The following is a 22682-nucleotide window of genomic DNA, read 5'->3' on the forward strand; positions in this document are numbered from 1 at the left end:
AAGCCTGAAAGGGCTCAGGTGAGCAGCATTAGGCCTAGACTCAGACCCCCGACCCAGGCACTGAGCTATCTGGGTGAGTACCGGCCCTGATTTCTGGGCCACCCACCAGCTCTTTCTCTTCCTATTCTTGTACTCGGCTCCCATCATGCTCATTTCAAAATGTCAAATAACCTCTAACAAGAACAACAAAAGTCAGACACAATCAGCAGATAGAGATGGGGAATTCCTGACATTTGAGATCAAGTTCAAACCCTCACACTCTGCTTCTGACATTCTCTAATCTTTTTTTTTTTTTTTTTTTTTTTTTTACAGAGGCAGAGATAGACAGGATCAGACAGACAGGAACGGAGAGAGATGAGAAGCATCAATCATTAGTTTCTCGTTGCGCGTTGCGACTTCTTAGTTTTTCATTGATTGCTTTCTCACATGTGCCTTGACCGTGGGCCTTCAGCAGACTGAGTAACCCCTTGCTGGAGCCAGCGACCTTGGGTCCAAGCTGGTGAGCTCTTTGCTCAAGCCAGATGAGCCCGCGCTCAAGCTGGCGACCTCAGGGTCTCGAACCTGGGTCCTTCCACATCCCAGTCCGACGCTCTATCTACTGCACCACCACTTGGTCAGGCTGACCTTCTCTAATCTTAACTATCCTACCAGATCCCCTCCTACTGCTTTTCCTTCAGCCACACTGAGCCTTTCTCCGCGTTTCATCATGTTCCTCCAATGTCTCTGCTGACTCATCCATGGAGCCTAACCATCCACCCTTTAGTCTTCCTTCAACTGACACTAACCCAGGAAGGCTTCCCAGGACCCCTGCTCCCCCTGCTCCCCGAGCTCTCATGGTTAGTTATTGACTATCTCCGCATTATGGCTTACTCCGCTCCTTGCCCTTAGCACCTAGCCCCAGGTTCCTCTCACAGAAGGCCTTTAGAGACATTTATTGATTGAGTGACTGCATACACACACACACACACACACACACACACACGGAGCCCTAAATTCCTGGATCCGTTCTTTTTAGCAGGACAGTGACCACTTACACACTTACATCGGGTAGATGGGGACGCACTCTGCAGTCGAACTCGGATTTCACTCTCTGTATGAGGGAAGAGATGGAGAAGGCTGTGAATGAAGGAACATGGGTTACAGTGCCTGACACTGAGCTCTGAGCAATGGATAAATCTGGGCTGCTCTGATATCTGCATTCTCATAACAGGATACCTAGGTATACCCAGGACAAGTGCTGCACAAAAGGAGATGTCCTCTCCCTACATCCCAACCTGCCCACTGCACATCTCTAGCCACCTGGAGATGTTCTGATGAAGCCCCGAGCTAAACAGGGTGGCTCCATCTCAGCCATCGATGACCAACCCTGTCCCATACCAATCACCCATTTCCCAGCTGCCAGAACCAGCCCACTCTCCTGCCTCCAGGTTCTCTTAGGCAGTAGTGAGAGAATTCGAAAACCGATAGAGCAGGGATTGGGAACCTTTTTGGCTGAGAGAGCCATGAACACCACATATTTTAAAATGTAATTCCATGAGAGCCACACAATGACCCATGTACATTACGCATTATCCAATAAAAATTTGGTGTTGTCCCGGAGGGCAGCTGTGATTGGCTCCAGCCACCCGCAACCATGAACATGAGCGGTAGGAAATGATTTGTAATACATGAGAATGTTTTATATTTTTAACGTTATTATTTTTTTTATTAAAGATTTGTCTGCGAGCCAGATGCAGCCATCAAAAGAGTCACACCTGGCTCTCAAGCCATAGGTTCCTGACCCCTGTGATAGAGTGTAGCTATTTTGGCCCCTTCAGAAATGGAAAGGGCAGAAAGTGGATAGTTTAACATTAGTTTCAGGTAGAAGACCAGCATCTTTCAACTATCAGCCTAAAGTTGTGGGTGGTTGGTATGTTCCTAACTTTTCAAGTCATTGGTACAATAATGCCCATGAAGTGTAGGCTGGTCATCGAGAACTCCTGACGCCTGTGAATTCAGCCTTCTGCATGGTCCTGCTACCTGGTCCTCACCAGGTTCATCAGGGGTCACTTTCCCTCCTAGAGCCTTGCCCATGGGCAGATGTGGGGAATGCAAAACTGTCACAGAACCTTTTGTCCCTGAAATAATTGAAAGACAAGGGCTTTTGCTCAGGTTTGATGCATAAGGGCAATTCCAACCCATCTTGTTAAAGTGAACCAGGGGATCAGAAAGGAGACAAGACACGCTGCCAGCATCTTTGGACAATCCACAGCAGAACCAACTCCTGCCCCAGTGGTCACCTGGGTTTTCATCCCCACCTCCAAGTACTCATTAGATCACCCTCAAATTTACCCTTCCTGTCCTCGTACAGCTGGCAGATGATTGCCAGGATGCTGTAGGCTCCTTGAGGGCAGAACTGTGCCTTATTTATTCCTCTGCACTCCTCCTGTTTCCTGGCTCAAGGCTGGACACACGGTAGATGCTCAGAAAATACTTGTTGAATGAACTGAATTGACCCCAGAGATAGAGCTTACCTCGTGTTTGGCTCCGCCCTCTGGTTGAAGAAGATGCTGGGAAACAAAGAAATGTTCTCTTAGGCACATATAAGAGGTAGCATGCTAACTATTTTTTATGTGGCGGTATATTTGGGTGTGGAGGAGAAGAAGTTGTTTTCACAGTATGTTTTTTTCCAGATAGGATTCCTTATGGATAGTGATGCTTAATAAATGGATGACCATGTAGCCAAAAGGCAAAGAACGTTTTACAAGGCCCCAGTGCATTTAGGGTGCTAAGGTAACTAAATAAATGTGAAGTTAGCTCACTCTTGGAATGTTAAGTTAGGAGCCTGATTTGGACTGGCTGGCTATATTTTGATTAAGTATATCAAAGGACTGTCAGATCTTCACTTTTTTGTTAGAGATTGACTTGGTTTCGTCACTGAAAGCAAATAAAATTATAATGACTGTAGATAAATGACCATATCATCAATTCACATGCACAGCAAGAATCCGAGGACATGAACGAAAGACTTAAGTGAAGATTCTTGAGTTCCACTTGGCCTAACACGTGCCCGTTGAGGCCTGCTGTGGTGCAAGTGCTGGTATGTTTAGCATTTGTGTGTTCTAACCCCCACTCCTCTTTGCCAGAGGTCTCTGTGGAAGAGCAAATCCTGCAATTGTTGCTTGGTCCCTGGGCTTATCTGTCCACACCTGAACCTTGTATGAATGGCTTGCTATTTCAGTGTCTCACCATCAAAGGCTATGACCGCAAGTTAACGTGGTTGACAGTTCCTTCAACATTTTAGAATAAAAAGCAAGGGAAAAATAGGTCAGCAGAGGTTAAACTCTTTCAGAAGAATCCATTGAATTCATGAGCGCCCTCCCCCACCCCCCAGACACTTTCCCAGGGCCTCATTTGACCATTTCTTCAGAAAATAAGGAAGAGACGTACCAAATTCCTTCCGAGGGTACTCCGGGGAAGAGTTGCCGCTGGAGCTCCCTGGAGAGGAGAAGACAGTGCAGTGAGGACACTTCGCTTTAGTGCACCTCACAGTCGCTGCATTTTTACAAATGGGAGGCAAGACCCTCCACCCATGAATAGATTAGGACTTGCTTTATTGCCGTGGTCTGAAACCAAACCTGCATTTTCTTTGAGGCCTGCCTGTACCAATGATCACTTGAGCCCGAAAAGCTTCTGAGAGGGTGGTGCTGGGTCCCTCCTTTCTGAGCTTCACAACCCACGTGTGCAGGAGTGTGACGGTGCTCTTCAACAGGTGCCAGATTTAAACCCATGTTGCCTGTTGGGTGTGGTTGTGGCACCTCAATCTGGTCCCTGACCTACTTCAGTGGGGCAAGATTAGAACAAAGGAAGGCAGGAGGTTTTTCTTTCTTCTTTTTTTGTTTTCACTTCCTTAGCTGCTGCTTGGCCTACATCAGGTATGGGTGGCCTGTTTCTGGTCTTTTTGGTGTATGCACACCATACACTTTTAGTAATGACTATGTTAATGATTCACTGGTTTTACTTCTGTTATTTCTGAACTTTGATACTCTCCTTTTTCCAACATTTAATCAATTTTCAAAACTCTCCATTCCTTCTCTGCAATACCTCTCACCTCCAGCTAGCTCTGCCTCTCCTCCTGCACTGCCACCACCCTAGTCCCAGCCAATTTCCCCTTTCCTGGACTACTGACCTCGGTCTAACTTGTCACGGCGTTCAACTGCTTCCCTTCCTGTTGGTGCCAGTGTGTTTTCCCTGCGTGTGGTTTCCAGAGTGCTAGTTTTGGACCTCAAATATGACTGACTCTTTTGCTCAAAAATCTCTTTGGCTTCTCACTATATGCAGAACACAGTCCAAACACTGAGTCCCTGAAGCACTCTTCCCTAAGCACCACTGCCACTTGTTGCTCGGGCCCCGGCCCGCCTGCCTGTCTTTGCTGTGCTACTGTGCCCCATCTCTCCACCTCTGGGTATCAAAACCTCACCTGTCATGAAGGCCTACCCAGATGCCACCTCCCTCCTAGACTTTCCTGGGACTCAGTTGGAAATGATAATCCCCTTGTACTTTGCATTATATTTTTATCTGTCATCTTAACATGTCTTTGAGACTATAGGCTCCTTGAAGGCCAGATCCATGTCTGATTCATTTAAGCATCCATGAAGGAAGGCCTTCTGCATGGTGTCAAATGCATGTAGATTTTTGACAAAATACCACATGAGAAAATGACTAAATAAATGAATAAAGGGGTGAGTAGATCAGCTAAGTCTCCAAGTAGTGTGAGTCCTTAAAACACATGAAGGAAGGGTGGAGAGAAAGGTGAAGGGGAGACACAGGTGAATACAGGTGCCAATACTTCAGTCTTTAAAGGATGAGTGAAATTACTGGGGAAGAGAGTGGTTTTCTTCTAAGTCTGTGGGACTGATACCTTCGTATACTCCATGGTGGGCGATGTGAGTTTTCCTTTCAAAGGTTGAGCCTGGTGAGTTGGGCAGAGTGGAAGCAGGTGAGTGAGCTCTCCTATAACTGGAGGTGGAGGCATTGCCTCGGGCGGTCCCACCTGCAAGCCAGAATAGTGTCAGTCCTCATAGCACGTCAGAAAACTGCATCCAGTTATACTAACTACGTGCATCGGCTACTCATAATGTAAGAGGGACCTGTGGAGGGGCCAGAGGACGTAGTGCTGTAAAGGTCCATGGGGTGGCATTCTCGTTCCTGCCCTTCCTCCCCAAGCTGATTGCGGGAGGGCAGGGGGTCCTTGATGCCCATGGCTACAGTGTATAGAAATAGATTGTTCTTGAGGACTGGGCATTTAATCGGAGATCACTGTTGGAGGGACCAGAACATAATTCAATGCAGAAGGTTTCTCAATAGATGAGGGTAGGCACTTCTATTGGTCAACCTGACCATGTGTCTGTCTTCTTTTTAGTGTCACATCAAGATTTTTTTAAAAATGGCATCATGGGTTATGTGCATGCTTGTATTTCCCCCCTTGTTTTGTGTTCTGTTTCAGTTTGAAAGCTGCCACGGAAGAGTGTTTTGTGGGGAACAATGGGCCTGCATTGAATGCTCACCCAGTGGAAAGTCTCACAGTGTGGGATCAGGTTCCCTTTGCAGTGAGTGACCCCATCTTTCAGTTTCTTCAGTTGTTCCTGTTAATTCAAACTGTAAACCTTCAGATGTGTACGCCCTTCTTGAAAAAGGATGGCTGAGAGAGTGACTCAGTGGGAAAGTAGCCACCTCCCCATGAAGCCTCCTCAATTAATTATTGTCATTGATTTTAGGGAAATAATGAAAATTGATCCCATTTTAGGTGGGCATTAAATGCAGATAATTTGAAAGTCTCTTCTTTCCTGGGTCCTGTGTCATTTACATAGCTCTTTGGGTCATTTGGAAGGATGACAGTTTTGTCCCTCTCCTTGCAGTACCCTCTCTCTCCCTGTCTGCTCCTCCCCAAACCGCTCCCACCAGCAAGCACTTACTTGAGTTTATGTAGCCGCTGCTGCCATGGGTCAGGCTCTGTTTCTCCAGCCGGCTCCCTCCACCGAGAGAGACTGTCTTAGCATAACCATTGCTGGGGCCCCCTTCTGCAGAGACAAAGAGCAGGTGACAATTTATGGGTGGAATCAGCCCAGACGGTACCCCCCATCCCTTGTCCCTTGGAAGCCTTCCCTGGCTTCTCAACCATGACTCTCTTGGTTTGGTGTCCCTTTTCCATCAATGGTGCTCTCATTTCCTTTGTTTCTGACATAAATGTCAAGAGCAAATATTCTACCTGATTCAAAAGGAATGTCTTTTGGGTGGAGCACAGCAACTTGTTTATTAAGAACATTTAAATATTAGAAAAGGTAGAGAGTGGTGAAGAGCTCTTGAGGCCAGGGCCTGGGTTGGGCTTGCTGTTTTCAAATGCCTGGTTGGTGCCCCCCGGCATGACAACCCCTAGAAATGCTGGAGGGATGAGTAACAGCTCTGTGTTGCTGGTGTTCCACCTGGTAGCCTGGCATGCTGCAGCTTCCTGTCCTGATGGGTGGGATTTCCACACACACCCCTCCTCCCTGAACCAGGCTTCCTAGGAGGGGTATGAGTAACTTTGGGGCTCAGATCTCCATTATAGAATCCACTAAACATAGGGACCTTCTGAGGAGAAGGTGAACTCACATAGAAACCTGACTGGCGTTTCCCTGCTCCCACCCTGTGTTCAGGATGGGTAAGAGTTTCAATACTTTAGTGTTCAGATTAGGCAAATCTATAGAGACCAAAAGTATATTTGTGGTTCTCAGGGACTGGGGAGCGGGAGGGGAGGATGGGGAGGAACTAATGCCCATGAGGGTTTGTATTTTTTTTTTGTGGCATGATGAAAATGTCTTAAAAGTAAATTGTTGCAATGGCTGCACAACTCTGTAAATATTCTCCCAACCATTGATTTATGCACTTCAAACTGGTGGATTTTATGGTATATAAATTTATGTCACTATAACTATAAGAAAAAAGATTTCAGATGTTTTGGATTAGCTCTACTGGAGCATGAGTGCCCCTGGGAAAGGTTACATGTTGAGTCCTTCACACATGAGTCAGAGAAGAGAAGAGTCTCTTCACTCTTGAGATAGTCACTTACTTGGTGGTAAGGATGTAAGTCTTGTAGTTAATGTTTCGGTGATAACTAGAAAAAGACAAAGAAAAGATGAGATCTATGTAATGCACTGAAATCCCTGTACTTTGGCAAGGTCAGTCTCATGTCCGTCAGAGGCCCGTTGAGTTAGGTGCAGCAGAGATATTTACGTGCTGCGCTGTAAGGTATGCGACCTGCCTCGCGGTGCATGGATAGCTGTGCAGCAGCGATGGGGCTAGTGCACCTGGAAGATACATTTACACCTCTTCAGAACCAAAAGGAGGCAGTTACCCACTGAATGTGTGAACGGTGAATGGTCTGCTGATCCGAAAAGTGAACTGTCTTGGCATCAATGTCACTTGTTTAACAATTAGAGCCAGTCCAGGCCTGGGCTGACCTTTGAAGGAGAACCGGGACCTCAAGTCATTCTCAAGGGTCTCAAGTCACACTCTTTCTCTGCACTGACCCTTCCAAATGGTTATCCAGGCCAACTAAGGCCAGGTCATCATCCTGGCTGATTTCACTCTGAAGTGGATAATTACCTTGACTTTTTAACAATGAATTTGGGGGTGTCTCAAGGACATCATAGTTCATTCTAAAATCTTCAGGGCATTCCCTGAGCGTGAGGAGGGGCAGGAAGGAAGGGGGCTGGCAAGTCACATTTGGTGTTTGCTGAGCTCAGGGCTAGATGAACATAAAAGACCAACTTGACACCTGAAATCTGTATAATTTTATTTAACCAATGTCACCCCAATGAATTCAATAAAAAATTAAAAACAGAAAGACAGACTTGAAGAACCAGTCCCTTTGCCTTCTAAACTTAAGTTTCTCTGGACTCCAAGTGATGGAGAGTCTATAGAGGTCATAAAAGCTTCTGGAGTTTTTTTTTAAATACCAGTTAGAAGAAATATCTTGTGCCTTGCTGGGTCCCCATCTCCCCTGAGGCAGCATGGGGAGGTGGGTAGGTTCTTCAAACCATAGTGGAGACAATGACGTACTCTGACCATGACCATCACCACTACCTCCCTCTGTATTGGATATGAAGAGTACCTATCTAGCTGAGGTCACTGGTCTTTAAATGCTGTGTGTGTGTGTGTGTGTGTGTGTGTGTGTACACGCACGCACATGCCCAGGTATATGTGTAAGTGCACATGCATGTGGTTATGGGGTGGGGTGAGTGGAGAAAAGGGTGGAAGAAGATGGTGCAGGATCATTCTGTGCCACCTGAGCTGTGCTACTCATAACTACTGACCCCACGCCAGTCTTACTAACCACTTCCCTTGCCCTTTCCTTCCTCACACTGCATTTTCCTAATGAGTTTAGTTGTCCTAGCAGGAACAGGGGTTAGGAACGTAGCAGAAATAGCAGTCCACGCACAAAAGGTAACAGTTTTTCAGACTAAAATGGCAGCTTGATTTGAATCAGTCCTGAGCTTTCACTAAACCTCTCCGTGTATGGACCTTTGGGATTGTTTGACACATAAAATAAATTATTTCCTTTTTTTCTCTTCTTTTAGAGAGAGGGATAGACAGGGACAGACAGACAGGAACAGAGAGATGAGAAGCATCAATCATTAGTTTTTCTTGCGCATTGTTCATTGATTGCTTTCTCATATGTGCCTTGACTGCAGGCCTTCAGCAGACCGAGTAACCCCTTGCTCAAGCCAGCGACCTTGGGTCCAAGCTGGTGAGCTTTTGCTCAAACCAGATGAACCCGTGCTCAAGCTAGCGACCCCAGGGTCTCGAACCTGGGTCCTCAGCATTGTAGTCCAACGCTTTATCCACTGTGCCGCCGCCTGGTCAGGCAATAAATTATTTCTTAACCTAATGTTCCAGGTCTGTGCAACAGACCAGAATTTTTTGTTGGAAGTATATGAAAGTCACAGGATAAGTGAAAGAGAGCTGCTAAGGGGACAGTTTCAATGCCTTTAAGTTATCATTCAGGTAGTTTCACAAAAGAACTGTGTCTGTTTCCAATTTTCAGTGTAGATTGCAACCATGGCACTAGTGTTATTCCAACTTTGTCCCTTCAATAATGGGGATGTTATTCTTTTGGTTTCTGTTGTGCTGCATCCCTAAAAAATGAAATGGTTAAACACATGATAGCAAATTCATTCAACAGAATATTATGCAGCCATTAAAATGCTGGTTATAAAAACTATACATCAAGTGGCAGTTTTCATCTTTTTTGAAGAAAAAGCAGAACACATTTTGATTACAAGTATGTTATGATAAAAATCAACACAAGGCATCTCAAGGGAAGGAATAAAGTCTTTTTTTCAGAATATCTTTAAAATGACAGTTTTTTTTAAAGCCAAATCAAAACCCCCTAAAAACAAAAACATTAAAAAGTAGAAAAAATGATACAGTGGAATTAGGGATAAATTATTTACTCTTTCCAAATTTTTATTACTTTGATCATGACATAAATATTATGCTCTTACTTCTCTCCGTGATTTCAGTGCCATCTTGCTTATGTTTCTTGGTCACATCCATACCATCGCCACCTGTGGGAAAAGCCAGAAACCATAAACAACCATGCTACTTACCATTACTTTTCATACTCATAGGTCCCTACTATTCAAGCTGAGAACCTAAAACTTGGTTCCTGGAATTCAAAGCATAATTCATTTATGTGAAAATTTTTAATGAGGCATCCTACTGCTTGTATCATTTATAATGGAATAATTTAATAGTTCCAATTTAGATTCTCTTCCTTGCACTGAGATCTTATTTTTCAGAATCTGATTGAGCAGGTTGCCTGCCCCCTGCTGGGTATAAAGGGTTTGCATAGAAGATGTGGTGCCTGGGACCTTTTACTATAAACCTGCATCCTTTGTCAAAGTAACAAACAGCTGAAGGATAGCTATCTGTCAAAGCACTTAGTGCTCTCAGCTAACTCATTCTGATGTAATCCCATAATGTTCAGTGCTCTATATGGAGCTCTATGAATATACAACATTTATGCTTTATTATTTAGAGTTTGGGTGTGAGAATGATGTTTGATGGATTGAAATCAGGATAAAAATCACTATAATGGTCATACTTTACACTTTTAATAATACAAAACTTTCTCTTCCTAACAAACTAGGCCTTAGTATGCTTTTTTTGCAGACATAAATAGAAAAAATATATGAATGAAACATGTGTAAAATCTATTGACATATGTAGGAAAATACATATTGGTACATGTTAGGTATGTTCTCCATTCATGCTTACTCTGCTCCTGGAAAGGAAAGTCACTGAGCTCCTGTCCATTGTGCCCTGGAGTGTGGATGGGATGAGGCAGGGCTGACATCAAGGGATGGGTTGGGGTGGGGTTCAGGCCTAAACACACAGGATTGTACAGCCCAACCGGGCCCTTTTGGATGTAGGTCCCAGTCTCAGATTCTGGAAAGACTTGAAATCTGGCTTTCCCTTTGGTCTTCTTTCCCCCACCCCTAACCTTTCTTTACTCCCAGGTGATTTTTGGATGAAGTGCAAACTGGATTCTGGAATTCTGGGGCAAGCCACTTCTGCCCAGAACACCCCTTTCTTGATCCCATCATACTTTTAGGTGCCCTCAAAAGTGTTTAATTTCAAAATCAGAAGGAAAAATGGGCACAATGCAACTTGGATTACCTTCTTCCAATGCAGTTATAATATAAGTACAATTTTTCAAAGTTGCTTTTTTTTCTGGAGGAAGGGGTCCCAAAGGCAAAGGCAAAGGTGTCTAGGGTCCATGAAAGTCATAATGTAGTCTTTAGTAACTTCCCTCCTTGAAAAGCAAGACCACATGAGACCAGCTGGTCAACTACCTAGTAGAATTAACCAAGCTCAGCATAGTTAGCTTCAGGGCCTGGTTGAATGTTCCAACTTCTTACTCCTTAAATTTTTAAAAATACAGCTCTAGGCAAAGAATGAGGCATCTCAGAAAAACTCCTAGGTAGATCTGAGAGCCACAGAAGGTCTTTTTGTAGATATGTGTCCCAAAGCCAAGAAGAGGGGCTCCATAAGAAGTTTAACAAGGGAGTCCAGCCTCACTGGAAGGCCAAGCCTGGCCCATGACTCTGTCTGCATTTCAGCAATAACCTATATGGTTTGTCATATAAAGCTACATACAACCAGACACCCTCTCTGATATCCTTTGTTTAAGCATTAATTGTCTTGGCACCTCTGAAGCCACTCTCCACTTATTATTATTATTTTTTAATTGGCCATTAGTTGTGAACCAGGAGGCATTTTGGAGAGTAAACATTTAAATGCACCTGGCTGCCAGTGGGTATACCTAGGATGACACCTGAATTGATACGAAACATTATCCTGAAAGGAATTGTTTTTAACAATCCATGGAATCTTTTATGTCCCACAAATTATTGCTTATTTTGATCCTTTAATGAAAGTTGCTGCCGGCAGCTATAAATTTGGGATTGGATGGGTTTATTCCACTTGTAGCCAACAAGGCAGGCTGATGACAGCTCTCTTTGGTAAGAGTTGAAATGTCCAAGCAGCAAACTGGCAAGTGTCTTCTTGTTCTTTCTATACCCAGAAAAATAACAGACATTTCTCAGCCCCTCTGTCTTTTTCCTTAAGTCCTAATTATGTAGCCTTGAGATGTACAGTAAAAAGCCAAGGGTTTCCCAACTTCCAGCGGGGATGGACAGACAGCTTGCTAAGAAATTAGATGTCCTCCTCCAGGGCCTGGAGGCTCCTCACTGGCTGGTATCCTGGGATAAAACGTGCCCTAGGTAGGTACAAGTAGTGAACCCTTGCCTTTCTCTCAGCCTGAAGCCCCTCAAATGTGTATCCTGTGGCCAAACAGAATAATTTTTTGGGCCTGAAATGTATAGAACGGGGGCTCTATTGACTTTGTCCAAGTTCTCTCCCAGACTGATAGTCTGAAGGGGCAGGAATGTGTTGGGGGATGAATTCCTTTAAATCAAACGTGAGAGAAAACTTTCTATAAATGGGTTATCAAAATAATAGATAATGAGGGGTTGAGGCACAAACCTAGACTGGGATGATCCTGTGGGACTTACAGTATTTCCACAAAACTATCTTTTTTAAACATTTTAATTGCTAATAGTTTAAAAAAGATAGCTAACATTAGGGAAAGGAAATTACATGCCCAGGCACAAGCCCAATCCTGTCTTTCCAGCGGTGCTCACCAATACTCTCCTCCAAAAACACCACTTAATGGAAGCACAGTCAAGTAGAGTAATTTTAAATTTGGATGTTTGAAGGGGCATCTAGGCCCCTTCACTAGAACTGAGGATGAGCAGATCACTCAAGTTCTCAATTCCAAAAGTATGCTAATTTCCATCCATAGTTCTGAGGGGCTGCTTCGTGGTTATTTTATAGTCAATACTCTGTTGAAGATGTCGAAAATGATCCTGTCATTTTCTGATGCAAGAAAATGCTATTCAAAATCTTTTTTCTACTTTTATGAGTTCTGTTCTTTCCACTTCCCTTAAATGATGTCATATTCACCTAAAACTAGTCCAATGATGATGTGGTATATCACACACATAAGTTAAGATAGCAATAATAAACCATGACATAGATCTTATCGTATTTAAATGACTCATTCAACACCTGGTCTTTGATACAAAGAAGGGAATAGAGAAGCTGTTTTTCTCCTTATTTTCTGTCTTAAAAATAAATGCCCCTATATTCTGCTAAGGTATTGCAAGTATTTTTACAGTTCCTATTACTCCAATCTCTATACACTTTAAATTTTAAAACAAAACAAAAACAAACTGGCCAAAGTGCAGGAAGACCATCCACTAGCTATTGATCTATAAACACAGAAGGGTCAAGCAGTTTGATAGCAAAAAAACACAATGCTCTGGGGTTGATTGTCTCAGAAGCTTTTGTTTCTACCCCCGTAAGGGGTTTGCCCACTTGCAATATTTGGCATCCTTGATTTTCGTAGCTTGGGAGTGGGGGAGCTTGGACACCAGCTTTGTGATTACGCCGCTTGTTTACCGCCCTGTTCTGTTAAACACTACTGCTGTTAACAAATGAGCCAGACCAGGCAGACACAGATTTCTTTTGGTCAGGCATCATCTAAGAATGTGGGCAGTTACTAGGTCAGATTAATTTCACTAAAACAAGGAGTTTCTATCTACACTTAAAGCAGAATTGGTCACTTTAGCTTTCCCCTTGTAAATTCTGCTCAGATTTTTGCAGGTGTTTTGAAGAGGCTGAGAGTAAAACAGCCCCCTCTGATTCCCTGAAGGGACTGGACACCTGTTTTAGTTTAGCTCTGACTTAGCTCTGGGCCTTAGCTCCAGGTACAAGCATGCAGAGGTGGGAAGCAGCTTTTCAAACAGAACTTGTTATAAAATCTCACTACATTTTCTGGACATAACAAATCCAACTCTTAGACTACTGATTAACTGCTTCTCAAAAGAAGTGATGTAGCAGACACTTTGCCTGTACTTCAGAAAGTGAGGTGGTAATTTGTCAGTTAGTAGTTAATGTGGTCCAGTGAGACATCTCAGCGGGTAATTCTCACCCCCAAATAATTGGGGGGGGGGCCCAAGTTGGCCAATTGAAGTGTAAACACACATAAAATATTTTTTTTTCTTTTTTCTTTTCTACATTTGACTCCAGGAAATTCCTGGATTAATTATATTATTCCAGATATGTCACTTTACTTTAGATTAGGAAAGAAGTAATCTTAGAGTGTGATAAACAACAGTGTTCGCCCAGCCCCTTGAGCTTAATCAGAACCTGCCAGCATGGAGGCCTAGTGCTAGGGGCTGCTTCCAGAAGGGGCCCCTTATCTATACTTTACCTTTGCTGTAAAAGAGAGAGAGGGGGAATAGAAGGAGTGGGGAGAATGAGAGAGAGAGAGAAAGAGAGAGAGAGAGAGATTGAGAAAGAAGAAATTATAAACTGTATATTCTAAATAAAACAACACAAGCCATTTTATAATACTGAAAATAATACAAAACAACAACAATAACAACAATAACTAGCCACTAGAGCCCAGTTTATCTTAACTGACCTTTTTCTTCTTTCCCACTGATGAATCTTTCTTGTTGTTCCCTTGAAAGGCCTATCCTAAGCACAATGGGTAAATCAAAGTAATTATTTATGATCAATTAACCACTTCAACCAGAATTCTTAAAATTCAACAACTGCATCTTATTTTCTCCAACATTTATGTTCTAAGTGGCAAACCTCAAATTCAAGTCTTAGGAAAAGAAAGGTCAAGTTCTTCCTGTTACTTACCTAGTTTGAGATTTTCAAGGAATGGAAAATAACTTTGAATAAATCCCCCCTCTTTCTTCCCCTGATGTTTTCTTCTAGATGTTTGCAGTTCCCACTTTTTTTATCCAGACCCATCCAAGGTGTGTTAAAGCTGAGTGATCTTTCAAAAATGTTCACTTCTTCTCTCCCCCTTGTTTCTTTCAGCTCTTTGCTTCCAGACAAGTCCTGACAAAGGTGTGTCGTGGTTTACAGCGTTACTCCACCCTTCCAATTATCTGACACTTGCAGGATTAAAAAAAAAAATCTGCCTCCAGGAATCAAACTTTATAGGAGGCAGAAATTTTCTCCTACCTGTTTAGAAAGGTAAACCATTTCTGTGCCCATGAGGAAAATGGAACAAAGGTCAGTATAAAGAAAATTCCATTTTATTACTTCTTACCTTCAATAGCCAGAGAACTGCCACAACTTGGTATTCCCCTTTCTCACTGACATCGAGTAGTCAAAATCCCAATGTGCAAGATTTGTGGTGTAGCTTAGGCATGTGGGGGCCGGTCGTCAAGTTGTCTGAGCCCTAAAAACACTGTGAAATTGGCTGTATTGGTGTTTGAGATCCTTGCCCTCTCTCCCCCATTCCAACCCAAGCCAGGTCTAGTCCACCTGGAAGAAATAGTAGGTGAACTAATTCGGAATAAGAGCTTACTAAAAATGTGGAGCAGTTGGTGGGACAGAAATTAATTTTTTAAATGAGATAACCTGGTGTAATAATGCTGACTTCAAAGAGTGACATGTTAGTGACAGGATTTTAGGCACACAGCCACCTAAATAATGGAGAGATACTGTTGGGGAGGGGCAAGGGTCTTCTTGCCTCTCAAATCAGCAACCAGTCTCTGTACACATGTGTGAACTCCCAAAGGCTCTGTAACTAATTTCACGGCGCATTTCACGGGGCTGTTAGACTTCCCCAGAGAATCAATTTGCACCAATCTAGAGATTTTTTTGTGTGTGTGAGTGTGTGTGGCAGAGACAGAGAAAGTCAGAGAGAGGGACAGATAGGGACAGACAGACAGGAAGGGAGAGAGATGAGAAACATCAATTCTTTGTTGCGGTTCCTTAGTTGTTCATAGGGAATTCTTATGAATACCTGGAGAGCTTCTGGCTTTCCAGGACCCCTAAAAACTAGCTTCAGATTCTTAGTGTAGGTAATATGGGAAGTCTGAACTTAGAACTTACTCAGTGGTTCCTTTGATTCATAGCATCTTCTTGGGATCCAGTGTCAGCTTTGGACTTCCAATTCTGAGGCATCATTCCAAGACCCTGGAGGGAATTCCTTTAGCAGAGCACCAATGCATGTCTGCACCCTGCTCTTCTGGGCACTCAAACAGCATGGAAAGGTTTGAGCATCACCTGTGGGGTTCTCACTCCAAAACTCCTAATGTTGTGCTTTAGAGTCACACATTTCAGAGGAGATCGGGTGTGTTAGGCATGTTCAGGGTGGCTGCTGTCTATGGAGTCACACATTTCAGAACCCCTTCAATGTGACACTATTGACTTTTTGTTTTCTGGGATGTTTCTACCTTACCCAAATAAGCCTCAATATGTCTGCTGTCAATCTTATAGGAGAAGATTGAAAAATATGGAAGAAAAACAGTATGAAATTGATACAACCCTGCAGCATTCATTCACTTATTCATTAATTCATAAATTAAACAAAAATATATTAGCTCCTGCTTGGAGCCAGACATTGAACTATATGCTGAGAGTTCAGTGGTGAAATATAGACATCCTCTCTCTTTAGGGAGTTCACAGACTTGTGGAGTAAGATAGGCCTTAAACAATGTAATACTCTGCTAGGACTTCTAGAACAAAATTCTAGTAGCTTAAACAACAGAAACTACTTTTCTCACAGTTCTGGAGGCTGAAAGTCCAAGATCAAGGTGCCAGCAGCTTTGGTTTCTCTTGAGGCCTCTCTCCTTGGCATGCTATCTTCTTGGTAGGTCCTCACATGGCCTTTTCTCTGAATGTGTACCTGTGCTGTCTCTATCTATATATCCTAATCTCTTCTTCTTATAAAGACAGCAGTCAGTTTGGATTAGGGTCCATCTTAACAGACTCATATTAATTTAATTGCTTCTTTAAGGGCCATGAAAATATCCTAATACTGTCACATTCTAAGGTACTGGGGGTTGGGCTTCAACATTTGAATTTTGAGGCAGAGGAATAGTTTATAACAAACTATGTACACAGCAAATAATTTTGTACTGATATACAATTAAGAATATGAAGGAAGAATTCTGGGTACTGTGTGAGAGCAGACATAATCTTGAGGAGGCATGTAAGGAAAAGTCCTGCTAAAAAAGTGACATTTAAACAGATAGATGAAGATTGAATAGAGATTACATAGGTGAAAGGAGGGGTTGAGAGTGTTCTAGCATCTAGACAGGAAACACAGTATTTGAGAAGGTTCTAAGTGGAAGAAGCATGATGGGTTTGAGGAACAGTGATGCCAATGCATTTAAGTGCACCAAGTGAAGGGCGAGTGGCATAGGAAGAGAAGCTAGAGAGACAGGCAGGGCTAGATCACACAGGTCTCATAGGTCATGGCCGGGAGGTGGTTTCTGGTACTTGGCAACTTGTTCTTAAATTGACATACACACATCTGTATGGGCATTGTATGAATGTTTGGATTAAGAAAGAAGAGAGACTGAAACTAATATTATTTTAAGATCTATTCTGTGTCAGATATTTTACATGAATTATCTTATTTAATCCATACAGCAACTCTAAGTAGTGTGTATTATTTTCATTTTATAGCTGAGATATAGAATTCAGAGAAATTGAATAACAGCTCTTAAGTAGCTCCAGAGAGGGGAGAGGAACTGAAAAAGAAGTTAAATGACTAATCATACCTACATAATGAAGCCTTCATAAAAATTCCCCAAAGTATGGGATTCAGAGAGCTCCCAGGTTGGTGAGTTCATCCACTGGGAGAATGACACTACCCCTACTCCAGGAAGATTGAGGCTCCTGTGCTCAGGACCCTCCCAGACCTCGCCCCATGTATCTTTTCATCTGTATCCTTAATCACATCCTTTAATAAATTGGTAAATGTGAGTAAGTGTTTCCTTGAGTTCTGTGAACTGTTCTAGCAAATAATTGAATCCAAGGGGAAGAGTGTCATGAGAACCTCCAACTTGTAACCAGATTGAACAGAAGTTGTGGGTAACCTGGGGACCTAGCACTTGTGGTTGGCATTTAAAGTAGAGAGAGGGGGTAGTCTCATGGGACTGAGTGCTTAACCTGTGGGATCTGATGCTATCTCCAGGTAGATAGTGTCAGAATTAAGTTAACTTTTAGGACACCTAACTAGTGTCACAGAGAATTGCTTGGTGTCACATTATGAAACTTCTCCCCACTCCCAATCTGGTATCAGAAGTGTTGTGTGTGTGGTAGTAGTGTGAGAGTAAAGGAAGACACAGGTGGAGGACCAGGAGATGTTTTCTAAACAGTACGGAGCCTATATTCCACTCGACTCTTGAACCCTTGATTCTCACTGCCTATGTATTATTAAGATTTAAGTATGCCCATAGCTTGAACTGAAAGGAAATAGACAATATCAAAATAGAACAGGCTGAGGGCAAATGACAACTTAAACAAGAACTAAAACCATCTGAACAGTGGGGATATTTTCAGTCAACAGCATTATGATGTTGATATAATTAATGATTTTAGATAAAAATCTGTATTAGGAGATGGCAACCAGAGACTGATCAATTATTCAGCTTATATAATTACAACATAAAACCAAACATGCTAACCAACCATTGAAATCAGCATGGCTATTATTTTCCTCCAATTGCATTTTTGTCATAACTGATATTCTAGTATTTTTTTATATATTGAGTATATGCTATATATATTGACTATATTCTCATTACTCAAGGTTTGTCATTTATTGTGCAGGGCAAAAATAATTTATAATAAGACTTATCTTGGTATAGGGAGTGAAAGAAACCTTTTGCTCATTCAATGTTCATATGTTAAGTTCCTACCATATCCTGGTACTAAGGGAATTGTCTTTTAAGTGTTTCAAGTTAGCCAGAAAGCAACAAAATTCTTGCTAGTATTAAGGAACAATCAGATTTAGGAGAGAACAGTGACTAAGACACTGGAAAGGTGTTTCTTGTTCCTTGATCCATTTGGAGCTGTGTTTAATGAATCACATTCTATCAATTTTTGATGGACTAGAAAGAAAATTTCCTTAGGAGGCAATCAGAAAAATATTCATTCTCCCAAAATTATCTACTGACTTTTAACAAAGTTGGGGAGAAAGGATGTCTATTTACATGTAGCCAGAGTGGCACCTGGTGACCAGACTCTTATTACTTGTAGAGCAATGTAAGTACAGGCCTACCCTATTTTCTGTAGCTGATGAGTTTCTGAAAAATGATGTGTAAATCCAGTTTTTGGTGATTAGGGTGGCTGTTTTTGTCAAATGGGACTATTTACTACCTCATTAATCTTTGTGAACATAGATTTTTCTGTATTTGTTTGGTTTAAAGGAATGTACCCTGTGGATGGATTTCTGCCTATTCTGTAACCCTCCTGCCATAGCAGCATCACATGATAGTGATATGTTTTTGTCATACTTTCATCCAGGGATCCTAAAGCTTTGAGACACATTTGCCTTGCATTCCAAAGGGACAATAAGAAGTAAAGTTCACTGAAGGAGAATATAATTTTATATTTAGTGAGATAATTCCACTATCTATAACAATTGATTCAACTTTCTTGCTGGACAATAAATCCACTTACTAATTGTTTAAAAATTAATTCTCATATATTAAAATAAAGATAATATGATTATTTGTTGCAGGTTGCTATTACTTTTTTATTTTTGAGAGAGGCAGGGCCAGAGAGAGACAAGAACATCAGGCTGCTCTTGTATGTTCCCTAACCAGGAAATCAAATCAGCAACTTCCGTACTCTGGGATAATGCTCCAGTCAATTGAGCTATCTGGCCAGGGCTTAATTTTTATTGATTATTTAGAGAGACAGAGAGAGGAAGGAGAGAGAAGGGAGGATGAGGAAAGCATTTGTTGTTCCACTCAGTTGTGCATTTCTTGGTTGTTTCCTGTGTGTACTCTGACCAGGGATCAAACCCACAACCTTGTCATTTATGGATTACTCTCTCTCTCTCTCTCTCTCTTTTTTTTTTTTTTTTTTGTATTTTTCTGAAGTTGGAAACGGGGAGACAGACAGACTCCTGCATGCGCCCGACCGGAATCCACCCGGCATGCCCACCAGGGGCCGATGCTCTGCCCATCTGGGGTGTCGCTCTGTTGCAACCAGAGTCATTCTAGCACCTGAGGTAGAGGCCACAGAGCCATCCCCAGCACCCGGGCCAACTCTGCTCCAATGGAGCCCTGGCTGCGGGAGGGGAAGAGAGAGAAAGAGAGGAAGGAGAGGGGGAGGGGTGGAGAAGCAGATGGGCGCTTCTCCTGTGTGCCCTGGCCGGGAATCAAACCCGGGACTCCCGCACACCAGGCTGACACTCTACCACTGAGCCAATCGGCCAGGGCCTATGGATTACTCTCTTAACTGATTGAGCTAAACTGGCCAGGGCTGCCACTACATTTCTAAGACTAAAAGACCATATTTCCGACTAGCTTTCTTTTTGATTAGCATGTACTCCTGGATAACAAGACTTTCCCATAAACAATTACAGCAACAGCATATGTCACAGCTTATGAAGCATTTGGTTTTTGAAAGGCTGCAACTGAGAAATAATACCAAATCCTGCCCTTCGTACATGGGCTTAAGGTCTTCATCAGCTTTTCTTTTCTATAATGGTTATTGAATTGTCCCTGCAGCTTTTATTATAATAACAAAACATTCTGGTTTCCTTTCTTGCATTTCCAGTTTTAAATCTATTAATTCATTTATCCATTCAAAACTCACATATTTGTTGAATGAGTAAAACAAATACCTATTAAGTGTCTACCATGAACATGCACTGGGTGTATAGATACAATAGAAGATGAGATATAAAACCTGACTTCAAGGAATTAACAATGTAAAAAAAATATGGATATATTCAACATGTACAAATAATTACAATATAAAGAAAAATATAAACCATTAGAAATTTCGGAAGCATTTCAGCTGTGTGCATCAGCCAATAAAAAGAAGTGTCGTTTGAGTTGGGCTTTAAAAGATGGTTGGTAGTAAGAAGCTGAAGATGAAGCTAGAGTATCAAGCAAGGAGTCCAGTGTGAAGGGTACAGGTACAGGAAAAAGTAAGGTACAGGTGGAGAATGGTAAAACAGTTAAAATAGAGTAGAAGAAAGTAGATGGGGAGAAGTTGGAAGTGTAGAATGTGCCAATTGAATTGTGGGAAATAAGTAACGCCAGCCTTAGGAGTGTCTGTGTCTTCTGTGGGTAAAGGGGAATTTATAGGAAATCAAAAAAATTAAATGATAAGAACTGGGCCTAACAAAGATTAATTTGGTGACACTGTAGAGCGGGGGTCAGGAACCTATGGCTTGTGAGCCAGATGTGGCTCTTTTGATGGCTGCATCTGGCTCACAGACAAATCTTTAATTAAAAAAAATAAGATTAAAAATATAAAACATTCTCATGTATTACAATCCATTCATTTCCTACCGCTCATGTTCATGGTTGCAGGTGGCTGGAGCCAATCACAGCTGTCCTCCGGGACAACACCAGATTTTTATTGGATAATGTGTAACGTACACGGATCATTTTATGGCTCTCACGGAATTACATTTTAAAATATGTGGCGTTCATGGCTCTCTCAGCCAAAAAGCTTCCCTACCCCTGCTGTAGAGAGTGAGCCAGAAAAGAAGAAATGAGATAGTGAGATTGATCAGGACACAATGACAACAGTTTTGGTAAAGATAATACAGGCTTGAAGTTCAGCAGGACAAGAATGAAAAAGAAAAGGAACCAAGGGGGCAATAGCAGTGAGGCTGGGCAGAGACAAGGCTTTTAGTGATTGATGTTAGGATGAGAGAGAGGGAAGGGCCTAGCGTGATGCTGAAGTTTTCTGAGCCAACCACTGACAACTTCCCTCCTCTTCCCTGCCAAGTTACCTTCCTCAAAGGTCTACCTGTTACCTTTTACATTTCAGTAGAATTAAAAACAAAAATTCCTTACCTGTAGTAGGGAGGTAGACAGGCATGAGCAGAGTAGGACAATAGGTCAGGCATGAGATGTCACCAGAGAAGAAAGTCTCGGGTATCTAACAATGGGCAGAACCAGGAGAGCAAGTATTGAAAATAAGTATTGTAAGTTAGGGCCTCACCCCTGAGGAATCCTTTCTTCTGCTAACTTGTCACTGATCATGTGGGTAAGACCCTCCTCTGACCTTTTCTCCCCTGGCATATAGCTAGTTAGTCATGTAGTAGACCACCTTAGAGAAGAAACAAGGGGCTGGAGAAAAGCACAGGAATCAGTGGGATAGGTCCCGATAGGTCAGTTTAAAGAAGGAAGTAGCCTGACCTGTGGTGGCACAGTGGATAAAGCATCAACCTGGAAATGCTGAGGTCGCCGGTTCAAAACCCTGGGCTTGCCTGGTCAAGGCACATATGGGAATTGATGCTTCCAGCTCCTCCTCACCTTCTCCCTCTCTCCCTCTCTGTCTCTCTCTCTCCTCTCTAAAATGAATTAAAAAAAATAAAAAGATTTTAAAAAAATAAACAAAGAAGGAAGTAGTTAATCTCCTTGAGGGGTTAAAAGGACCCCTTGCCAGCACCCTGGGGCAGCTTTTTGGGTCACCTGCTCAAATCTTTCAAGTGTATATTCACTTTGCTTGCTGAATAAACTTTCTCTTATAGTGTGAATCTTGGCTCTGAATTCTTTCTTAGCCACACCCCAGTACCGAGGTTGCTGAACCCAGGTCTGATCTGATGCCACTGGTCTAACACCTGATGCCATTTTGCCACCAACATTTCCCTCTCCCATATTGTCCTTTGTTCATTACCTAACATGTTACAAATGTGAGGTTAAAAAAATGGTTTATGTTTTGAAGACTTTAGATGCGAAGAAAATATGACAAATATTAGAATATATCAGATGTAGGTGATACATTTATTAGTTTAAAACCACTGTTTTTCTAACACATGCCCTACTAAATTATCTGTAACTTATTTTTAACAATTTAACATTTATAAATTTACTTTATCAAAAGATAGCAATGAGCCAAAGATAAATGTGTGAAGTGTCAGTGTTACTAGTTGCTACTCTTTCATAATCAGAAAAAAAAATCCCTTGGATTCCAAAAGATTCTCCATTCATGGAAGAAACAAAAATCCTTCTGTCTGGACAGGAAGTCATTTCAAGCCTTATATTTGGCAATGTTTACCTGCCCACCCTAGTAGTGTT

General features: G+C 42.3%; 1 protein-coding gene across 3 annotated transcripts in view; it reads right to left on the bottom strand.

Annotated features, from left to right (window-relative positions):
• Positions 1 to 14486, bottom strand: part of COL17A1 (collagen type XVII alpha 1 chain) — a 50858-nt gene extending 36372 nt beyond the window's left edge. Inside the window, exons 1-9 of one of the 3 annotated variants that reach the window (XM_066240338.1) lie at positions 14302 to 14486; positions 14075 to 14130; positions 9525 to 9587; positions 7088 to 7132; positions 5955 to 6059; positions 4901 to 5032; positions 3430 to 3477; positions 2514 to 2549; positions 1043 to 1090 (exon numbers count right to left, since the gene is read on the bottom strand). In XM_066240338.1, the coding sequence (XP_066096435.1) occupies positions 1043 to 1090; positions 2514 to 2549; positions 3430 to 3477; positions 4901 to 5032; positions 5955 to 6059; positions 7088 to 7132; positions 9525 to 9576 (466 nt within the window). In that variant the 5' untranslated portion in view covers positions 9577 to 9587; positions 14075 to 14130; positions 14302 to 14486. The remainder of the gene's footprint in view (positions 1 to 1042; positions 1091 to 2513; positions 2550 to 3429; positions 3478 to 4900; positions 5033 to 5954; positions 6060 to 7087; positions 7133 to 9524; positions 9588 to 14074; positions 14131 to 14301) is intronic. The other 2 variants (XM_066240337.1, XM_066240339.1) reach the window with 2 other exon arrangements.
• Positions 14487 to 22682: the final 8196 nt, after the last annotated feature.

The sequence above is a fragment of the Saccopteryx bilineata genome, chromosome 7 (assembly GCF_036850765.1).
Source record: "Saccopteryx bilineata isolate mSacBil1 chromosome 7, mSacBil1_pri_phased_curated, whole genome shotgun sequence".
Classification (NCBI taxonomy): domain Eukaryota; kingdom Metazoa; phylum Chordata; class Mammalia; order Chiroptera; family Emballonuridae; genus Saccopteryx; species Saccopteryx bilineata.